The sequence below is a fragment of the Aspergillus brasiliensis genome (genome assembly GCF_001889945.1).
Source record: "Aspergillus brasiliensis CBS 101740 unplaced genomic scaffold ASPBRscaffold_39, whole genome shotgun sequence".
NCBI classification, from domain to species: domain Eukaryota; kingdom Fungi; phylum Ascomycota; class Eurotiomycetes; order Eurotiales; family Aspergillaceae; genus Aspergillus; species Aspergillus brasiliensis.
The window spans coordinates 6,548-16,285 of record NW_027137480.1 but is presented as its reverse complement, the minus strand read 5'-3'; the positions used below and the strand labels follow the sequence as shown (position 1 = coordinate 16,285).

The 9,738-nt window shown below is 47.8% G+C and overlaps 2 protein-coding genes across 2 annotated transcripts; one reads left to right on the top strand and one right to left on the bottom strand.

Annotated features, from left to right (window-relative positions):
- Positions 1–467: 467 nt before the first annotated feature.
- On the bottom strand, positions 468–3,841 carry ASPBRDRAFT_201678 (putative NRPS-like enzyme; the record flags this gene model as incomplete). Its single annotated transcript, XM_067621575.1, has 4 exons — positions 468–860; positions 931–3,137; positions 3,201–3,468; positions 3,533–3,841. The coding sequence occupies 4 exons, from the start codon at positions 3,839–3,841 to the stop codon at positions 468–470; spliced, it is 3,177 nt and encodes a 1,058-aa protein (XP_067472857.1).
- A 1,533-nt stretch (positions 3,842–5,374) lies between these two features.
- ASPBRDRAFT_35804 (uncharacterized protein) lies at positions 5,375–9,318 on the top strand (the record flags this gene model as incomplete). The annotated part of the gene is made up of 4 exons (XM_067623385.1): positions 5,375–6,780; positions 6,836–6,887; positions 6,955–7,458; positions 7,486–9,318. The coding sequence occupies 4 exons, from the start codon at positions 5,375–5,377 to the stop codon at positions 9,316–9,318; spliced, it is 3,795 nt and encodes a 1,264-aa protein (XP_067472856.1).
- Between the last annotated feature and the right edge of the window lie 420 nt (positions 9,319–9,738).

Genomic DNA, 9,738 nt, shown 5'->3' with positions numbered 1-9,738 from the left:
TTTCCTCGGATAAAGAATGTCTCTGAAAAAGATTTATAAGATCTGGTAAAAGCAGCAAGATACTCACGAGTTATCTTGGGTGAGCACAGTCATACTAATACTGTTCTATATTTTTTGTTTGGCCCCTTGAAATGGAGGCATATTTCTGTATCATCAGTCATACAGACCCTAAATGGTTGATTTTGAGATTTTCATTATCCCGTTGGTACATATGACCAATCAAGACACTGAATGTAGTTATGGGACAGGTATCTATTTACACAACTCTGATCTATCCTTCTGAAGACGTGTACTTGGATAGGAAAGGCGTCTAGTCAATGGGCTGAGGCATTGGTTCCCGCTTCGGTAGAACACGAATGTTTGTGAGGTCACTCTAGCCATAATATGTCTTATACTGATATTCCATAAGCAATGAATGTTAACATAATTGCCTAGTTTATTCCCACGATCTCAGACTAGAAATAGATCTAAAAGTTCCACTGATTCAACCAATTGGCCATCTGAGCGGGTGACACCGAACCGAGTGATGCCATTGTTTTACTCCCCTTCTTCGCCCGTTCGACGCTGATGTCCGCAGACAAGACATCCGCGTTGTCCGCCAGGCTATGGAAGAAGGCCAGGAGCTTCAGTGCGGGTTTGTCTTGCACGTCGCGATCGGATGGATCTTGGATGGTTTCGAGATCGGCGACCCAGTTGACGAGAGGCACGGGCTGGACGGGGTATCGCTCTTGGATCGCGGGGACGAGAGAAGCCCAGGTGGTCCGGCATGGATTAACCAGATGGAAGACTGCGTTGCGGGTCTTCGCGAGCGAGACACGGCGGCCGAGGACGAGTTCGTTTACAATTCGCGCTAGGGTATCCTGGTTCAGTTAGTCAGTGACATTCTCTACGGATGGGGTTAGACAGTAGAAGATAGGGCCAGGTGCGTACCACTGACACCCAGTCGATGGGGTACCCCCCGAGATCAGACGGCACTTTGCCCATCGCCTTTGATGTCTTGATCAATGAGGGGATCCACTCGTGCGGATTCCACACTCCCAATCGCGTGTCGGGACCCGCGATCTGTCCCACGCGCAGGATACTGGTCGGCACGCCGGACGCCTTAGAAGCTTCCACGCAGATGCTCTCCCCGATATACTTGGACTCTCCGTATCCCTGCTCCAGCGCGGCGTCTGCCGTCTCCATCGGAACTTCGGGGACGGCCGTGACCTCATCGCTGGGCTTCCAGGCCCCGATCGTGCTGACTGAGGAGACGAAGGCAAGATGGGCCTGGTAGCGGCTCTCCTGGCTGAAGCGCACGAACTCCCGGACACCCTTGAGATGCGGGTCCTCGAAGGAGGACACGGGATGGTTAAAGTTGACCTTCCATGCATTGTGGATAACCACGTCAACCGTGTCGAGGAGCTCCTTGTATTGTCGGTCGGAGAGGCCAAATTGGGGTTCTCCGAAGCGGACATGCAGGAACTGGACCTTGTTGGGATCATCCAGAGGAGAAGTCTGCAGTCCTTTTTCCTGGAAGCCTTCCTTCTGGCGCGTCGGAGAATCTTCGCTTCGGTTGAAACAGTAGACCTTTGCTACCTGGGGATTGCGCAGTAGGTCGTCAAGAATATAGCTGCCCAACGATCCAGTGGATCCAGTGAGAATGACATTGAATAAGGCCGGCGGTTGAGGAAGGATATCAGATTTTCGAGTGTGAAGATCATTCGTATACTTGGTAATAAACTGCGCAATCTTATAAGAACGAGATACAGTAGCGATTGGATTCGACGATCTGTCAAGGATCCCCAACAGCATATTAGTGAGTCCCTCTGCAGTTGGGTGCGCATAGATCTGCTGGACATTAAGATGCTTGGTGTTCAACTCCGGATTGTAGGAGAAGACCGAATTTTTCAGAATCTTGCTCAACCGAATTGCCTGGAGTGAGTCCAGGCCCATGCTGTAGAGGTCGTCATTGGGTTTGATGTTTTGCCTCCCAGTAAGCTTGCAGATAACGTTTTGTAGATACTCATAAACAGTGTCCGGGGTGATCGCTGATGGCAGGCATATCACCAGTTGCCTATCTTGGGCAGCGTAAATCTCCTCAATCTCCTCGGCATAATCCTTATTCACGGCATGTCGTTGTATAGTACCTTTCGCGGTGAGTTTGAAGGGTTTCTCGCGAGATGAAAGGCGGATCATAGTCTTCACGATCTGGCCGTAATCAGGAACGGTCTTGTTAGCCGCCTGAACCACTGGCCAAATCGTGTTGACAAACTCCTTCTCGTTGATAGGAGCGGCAACCTTCTCGATATCTGGCTCAATCAACAAGCATGTCTGGAATCTGCGTTGGCCGATAAGCAAAGCCCGATGAACCGAAGGATGGCCTTCCACGATCTTCTCCAGCGAGATCGGGTTCAGCTTCTCTCCGTTGCTGAGCACAATCACATCATCAAAGCGTCCATGATACTTCCAGAGCTTCGGGTTGGTTGGGTGCCGGGTGTAGAGATCTTTGGATCGATACTCTTTCAGATCCGGGAACGTGTGAAAGATTCCATGCATCACGAGAGAATGTTCCACCCGTGGTATGACCAACTCATATAGCCCGTCCCCGATCGGTTGCATATCAATCTGATAGGAGGGATTCCACTCGAAATACCCCCAAGCGTCCTCTCCTTCGGGGACCATGGAGCAGATGACCCCCATCTCGCTGGATCCAATGGCTGATCGTAATTGGGTGTATCGACCAAGCTTCTCGCCCACTTCTGGCGAAAGAGGAGCCCCACCATAACAAACAAACTTCAGAGTGCTGAGGCATGTGAGAGCCTCCTCAGAATAACTCATGTCTTCAAGGATTGAAGGTGGAAGGATCGTGACTGTCGGCTTCGTGTGGCGAATTAGATCGGTCAGAAACCCCACGGAAAGCAACCTCTCAGGGCTCGCAACGAAGGGGATGTTGTGGAAGATAGACTCAAAGAACGAGACCAGCCCCATCAGGTGAAAATAGGGTGTGGACGAGAGAACAAGGTCCTTGGGATTGGGATCATCGGAAACCAGGTCATTAAAGAAAGCGGAGGAGCGCCCCGGAGGCAGAGGGATCGATGTGGCAAAATCCATCGTACCCAGAAAACCATGGGTGAGAGGAACAGGCTTAGGCATGCCTTACTGAAATCGTTAGCTCTACATCTCTTAAGCTGTTTGAGGATCAGTCACTGCATACGTACCGGTTGTTCCAGAACTATGGATCATAAAAGCAATCTTGTCCACCACCTGATCATAGGTCTTGGAGAACTCAAAGTGACTCGTGTCACTTCCATTGCTGAGGATGTCCGCCACAGATGGCACCTCGTGAAATTGCATCTTCCAGTCCAATGCTTTCAATCTGAAAGCAATTGCAGACTTTTCTCGGCTGAAAAGCAGGTGCGTACACCTTGTTTCCTTGAAAATATGGTTATATGCCTTATCCGACAGCCGAGTGGAAGGTAGAAAGATCTAGAAGTGAATCCCAATCGATTGTTAATTGCAACTCATAAATTTGGCACCCTGGGAAACAAACCGTATAGCCTGTCTTATGACATGCAAGCATAAAGATAATGTAGCGCACATCGTTGTTCGCCAGATACGCGATCTTTTCTCCCGGTTGCGGCTTGCCCAGAGTGTCGTCGATCCACCAGGACATGGCATTGACTGCGCGGGAGAGATCCCGGAAAGTCACCTCCCGGAAGCCTTGGTCGACATCGGTGCCATTGGGGATCAGGCCAAATCGTCTATTGGGGTTTTGCTTGGCAATGGTATCGACGTGGGTTACCAGAAGCCTTCCCGGGGCTTTGAACGCTTCTGGCGCTGAATTGGTGATACCGACCATGGTCGCTTGACACAGACGTCAAATAGATGGGTGCTTTGTGCTTGAATGTAGGCTGTGCTTAGATGCAGGAATGACAAAGGAAAATAATGGTTGGAAAATGGAGCATCGATGCTTGCACTTCTGCCTCTTTAAATAATCCGAGGGACAGGGCGCTATGTACAGGCGGGCGCGATGAGGCATATTTCCCATTTTCCCATCCTGTATGCTGATTCCATCGCTTACGTAGTATGCTGTCTATTATCGGCGCATTGATGTGACTCTCTAGTGCAGATCATGCTTGAATTCACATAGAGTCGGTAACTGAGACTTCAGATGAAGTGGTTATACATAGGATCGGGTGCATAAAAGTTCCATTGAGATAAGTGGAGTCGACTAATGCTGCCGAGCCGGGGTGCTTGAGATAGCTTGTACACCCAATGCAGTGTATATTTATGCTGGATGAACACTGGAATGCTGAGAAAAGGGGCTCATACGCCACGTCACAATGCCTCAAGATCAATGACCAATACGGAATAACGCTGCAGGAACAAGCTCTTGTGGAAAACAGTATATATTTCACCGGAGATTTATGACTGATTGGTGCAGCAAGCGAGGACGGGTACGGCCGATGCTTGAGTTTCTTCAATATACTTATCAATCAACCAACATATGCCGAACAAGCAGAGAATGAGATCCGTACAAGACAACCACGAAGCAATATCTATCAACTAGCTAGCTTGTTCTCCATAACGGCGGCCCATTCGACCACATTTCTTCTGAACGACCAGATGCTTCCGATACTCGCCCAACCGATGACCGCCAAGCCAGTGAAGATCCACCGGGGTCCGATGGCACCGATATTTTACTCTTTTTCTTTAACTATTTAATATTGATATGTATAAACAAGACATCTGTATGACCTTCCAGGCTATGGAAGAAGACCAGGAACTTTAATACAGATTTATCTTTTATATTATCTCTAATAGATGCTGTCTTCACAATTTCCACCTAAACTCTGCTAAAGTATCAGACCCGGGTACTACGTAGGGACGTCTGCCCATGACTTCAGTCTCGTAGTCAAGATGGGCAGGCAGCTACGCGCGAACTACTGGGAAATTGACAATGTGACCTAGTGCTTTCAGTTGCTTGCCATGATAATAATACGATTGCGATATCTACTTGTAACATTATCCACATTACAATATACATCGAATTGGCTGGCCAGAGGACCAATACACGACTTCACGTGCTATTGTGGGAGACCTCAGTAGACTTGTATTTTAAAGTCTGTATCAGTTAAAGTGGTACCATTTCTGTTTTCCATTCGTACAGAGGCAGATTAATAAAAGGAATGCTTGAAAGCACGTCCAGGTGTCCTTGTAATAGATCGTCACCTTACCTTCCTTGATGTCAACTACTCTGTCCGCACGCATACACACTGAATTAGTGTTTGAACAGCTATTATTCATGGCTTTGCCTGAGTAGTTAACTGGTCGTGACGCTCAGTCAAGAGATACAACAAGTATCCTCCTATTGACACAGATCATGCAAATCATGTCAAATGACTCTGCAATGGCATCCAGGCGCGCATTAACATCAACACTCCTATCAGACGACCACTGTGAATCCACACAGCAGGACCAGATAACGTCGCTTGACCAAGGATATAACCCACAATTCTACGTTCCCCATGTCTTTGACTTTGTCAGTATCTTCAAGCCGGCGGATTATTCGGGTGGTCTATTCGGGGTTCCCCCGTTGTATTTGGAGGCTCTTGCCGTAGAACAATCGGTCATTGTCGGCCAAGGGGCTTCATTTACCGCTTTCAAGAAGGCTATTCAACCCGCACCAATAGAGTCAGTACCCAGTGATATGGGTGATTGGGCGATAACTACATCCACTCCACAGAAGGTCTGGCCCAGTCATGTCATCTACAAAGTTGCTCGTGTCGCCTTTACAGAGATTGGTACACCGACACCTCAAACGCGACAAGCGATGAAGGCTGCGTTGATGGAAGTCTATTCCTTAGTGCATGAGCCTCTACGAAAGCATCCAAACATTATGAAGTTGCTTGATCTCGCTTGGGGTCCAAACTACTTTAACCCATCCCATCGATTACCAGTGTTGGTTGTTGAATTCGCCGAGTATGGCAACCTTGCAGAATTGCAGGAGAAGAAGGATCTCGACTCAGTTACCAAGTGCCGTCTGGCCGTCGATGTCGGCGAAGGGCTCAAGATGCTCCACCGATGTGGAATCATCCATGGAGACGTCAAATCGGAGAACATACTGGTCTTCTCTGATCCGGCAAAAGAATTCATCGCAAAACTTTCTGATTTTGGTTTCTCCATGGTTGCAGAAGCAGAAAACACAGATGTGTTTGTTGGAGGTACAAGGCCCTGGAAAGCACCGGATACAAAATCACCGGTTCCAAAGTACTTGCTTCAGGCGACAGATACCTATTCTTATGGTCTGCTCCTATGGCGTCTGGCAATAGATGGGGCAGACCCGTTCCGTCTTTGGCACTCACCAACCTCTTACGGAGAGGCTTATCTGCAGCAACTCGAACAAATTAAGGCGGATGACGAGCCGGTCCGAAACACGTCGTTGGATACTTGGCTCATCCCGTACATTTACCAAAAACATGCAGATTTGACTGTGGATCCTCTCACTCGAGTATTAAATAATCTTCAATTAGTAGGGATGACAACAAAGTCAGAACAAACCGAGAGCACTGTGTCAGTGACCCCCTTTGAGACGCTCATCAACTCTTTAGGGCCCTGTCTTGGCATTCCTCAACTTTGGCAGGATGTTTCTGGTCCTATACTGCAATGTGCCCAGCAAAATAGATTCTATAGCAGGTTACCATCTGTGTTGGACAATTGCATAAGTGCCGATCCTACCAAACGGGACTTACAGAAAGCTATCGCGGCACTTACAGGCGACAATAGTTCAGACGCAAGGTATATTAGTCCATTATGTATCATTTTGGTTCACAATTACTTAGATTTCTTTTAGCGCTAGAAACGCAGCAGGCACAGACAACATCCTTCTTCGCATGAGTTACAATGTAAGTGGCTTTGCCGTCTTCAGATTACTGGAGCAAAGATATTAATTTGACCATCTTATGAATATAGCACCATATTCTTTCATGGCAACAAATGCGAGCGCTCGAACCAGCAGTTCAATCCTTCATATTTAACTGTTTCAAGGCCAAAGTGCAAAATTATCTATCTAAGGAACTCATCAACCCTCCCGATTGCTTTGTTCTTGCCTCTTACTACATTAACGGTTACGGCACAGAAGTTGATTTTGAAGAAGCTATGCAACTTATTCAAGAGTCATCAAAAATGGAGTATGACCATCATTCCTCGCGCACATATGCGTACCGCATCTTCAAGGCTCTTGATCCAAGCTATGTGCCAAATTCGGATATGATCTCCAATTTATCGGTTATGGCAGTCAGAGGGGCAAGGATGGCCGCTGCTGATCTGAAAGACGTGGCCCCTGAAGAGTATGCGGAGGTTGAGAGCCTCATCCGCGACGTCCATGCAGGTGTTGGAGCAGACTTTTTCTATGATAAGCAGATGTTGCACGGTGGGACGTACTGGCAATGGATTCGCACATTTGATAACCAGCACGTTCTTGTTGAAATACTGTCAAAATAGAACCAGGTTTCTGAATACAGAGTGAACAGACGGGGGGATAGAATTCTGCACCTTGCTGCCAGTGCAGGCAAGATTGAGGCTATTGAAACACTACTGAATACTTTTCCATCATTTTCGATTGACCAGCATAATGATAAGGGGGAAACTCCGCTATTGTACGCCTGTCGATCAGGACAACAGAAGACCGTGCTCAGGCTGCTTGAACTTGGTGCAGATGCTGCAATAACTGCTGCGAATGGTGAATCATGCTTGCATTGGCTGGTATCATTCAATGACAATGAAATCTGTCCGATCGGAGAAGGTCTCATCAGAGGCGGGGCTAAGCTGAGAGTGTACACTCGTGACCGGGTTGGATACTCTCAGCTTCGCGCTAACATTGATGTTGCTTTTCAAATCCCGGGCACGCCCCTCAACTGGGCGGTCCATCACAATCGACCTTGCATCATCAAATTTATTTTGCACAAAGCCTCAGATGCTTCTGTATGTCTAGACTGGCCCACTGACCTCCTTGGTCAATCATCGCCACTGGAATACGCTGCTTTCTTTCATCATGTTGACTGCCTGGAGCTCATGATAGACGCTCTAGACAGCACTGGGCTGGGCTATTGTCTCTCGCAGATTCTTGTGGCAGGCACAAGTGCTGCAGATGTATTTTCTATGATTCTTCGAAATGGTGCAAGTTACCAGGAGAGACTACATTCGTTCTTGGATCTATGTCTAAGAAAATCCAAGGATACCGTCTTTACCACAGGGATTGGAGGATTCAATACACATCTACTTTATTATGCCGTCAGTGAGGGGCATGATAAAGTTGTAGAATATCTTTTGTCAACCAAAGTGCGTGAATTAGTTGATTCATTCGATATCAAGTGTGGAGAAGGTCAGACATGTCCTGGCGCGTATAACGCGAGTGATATCAACCGACCAGCGAGAGAGGATCTCCGCACGCCTTTACTGGAAGCGGTTCGATGGAATCGGAAACACATTGTCGACCTTCTGGCTGCAAACGGTGCTGACCCGAAAGCAGCAGCAAGGAATCCTTTCAGCACAAAGGAAGTGAACTGGACCGGGCTTCACATCTTCGCTGCTGCCGGCCACGACGAGGATCATTCAGGGTTAGTATCATTCCTAATCCAAACCGGGCTACCGGTTGATGGGATCCTTGACGCCGCAGACGGGCCACAGCAAACCCCAGAAACACCGTTCCTCCTTGCCCTCCAGCATAACGCTTTTAACCTAGCCACCACCCTTCTCGACTTTGGTGCAGACCCCAATGCCTTGCGCACTAGTGCTGGCTTTCTCTCCCTGGAACATCCCACAACTGTCCTTGGACATATAGTTGCCTCATGGTCACAGCATACCATACCTCGGCTCAGATACTTGCTTGAACAATGTCCGAAAGGCAACACTATTGACTTCATCGTGGAGCCGGCTCGACAGTTGACCGCGCTGCATCGTGCTGCTTGGGCCCACAAGGGCATAATGTATCGAATGCCACATCAGTACCATGGCAAATACCTCCCCCGTGAGGACTATGACTTCGTTATGAATCGGAGTATCATTCAAGAACTCTTACAAAATTGGGGCAATCGGGATATATATCTGAATTGTCGCTGCGAAATGCATGGGAGGACTGCCCTACACTTGGCTGTTGAAGCCAGAAACGTTATGGGAGTTGAGTTGTTGCTCGAAAATAATGCAGACCCATCTATATGTGATGATTTCGGATTGACACCCGCAGAGTTGTCGCGAGAGTTATGTAATGCGGCGCCTGATGAGCCCTTGAAGAAAGGCATTTATAATTCAATAACTGAATTGCTTGTCAGGGAATAAAAAGGGCCTTTTCCCCGGAACGCCTCTGTTGTTGTTTCGAATGCTTTTGCACTGCGCAGGGAACGGAGGTCAATTGGAAATGGCACCATCTAAGAGGCATTACAGCTGATGCATTCATTACATGTTTGTCCATTATTTTTACTTTCCCTCTGGAAGCAAAGCAGCATAGTCGAGATGCTGCTGCTCCAGATGCAGGATTACAGTGTCATAAAACTTGATAATAGCTGCCCTTGTACTAACTTCTGTTGATTAGCCTGAGCCGGTTCTGGTTGTTTATTATGAGTGTACACCATGTCCATTATGTAATCAAAATTCCCATAGATATTCTTAGTAGTTATTACTAACGTAATCCACAAGCTTGCGGCCATGCAATTGAGTGGCCATCGAATGACTAGAGGGGAAAGCCTTTGCATATACAAG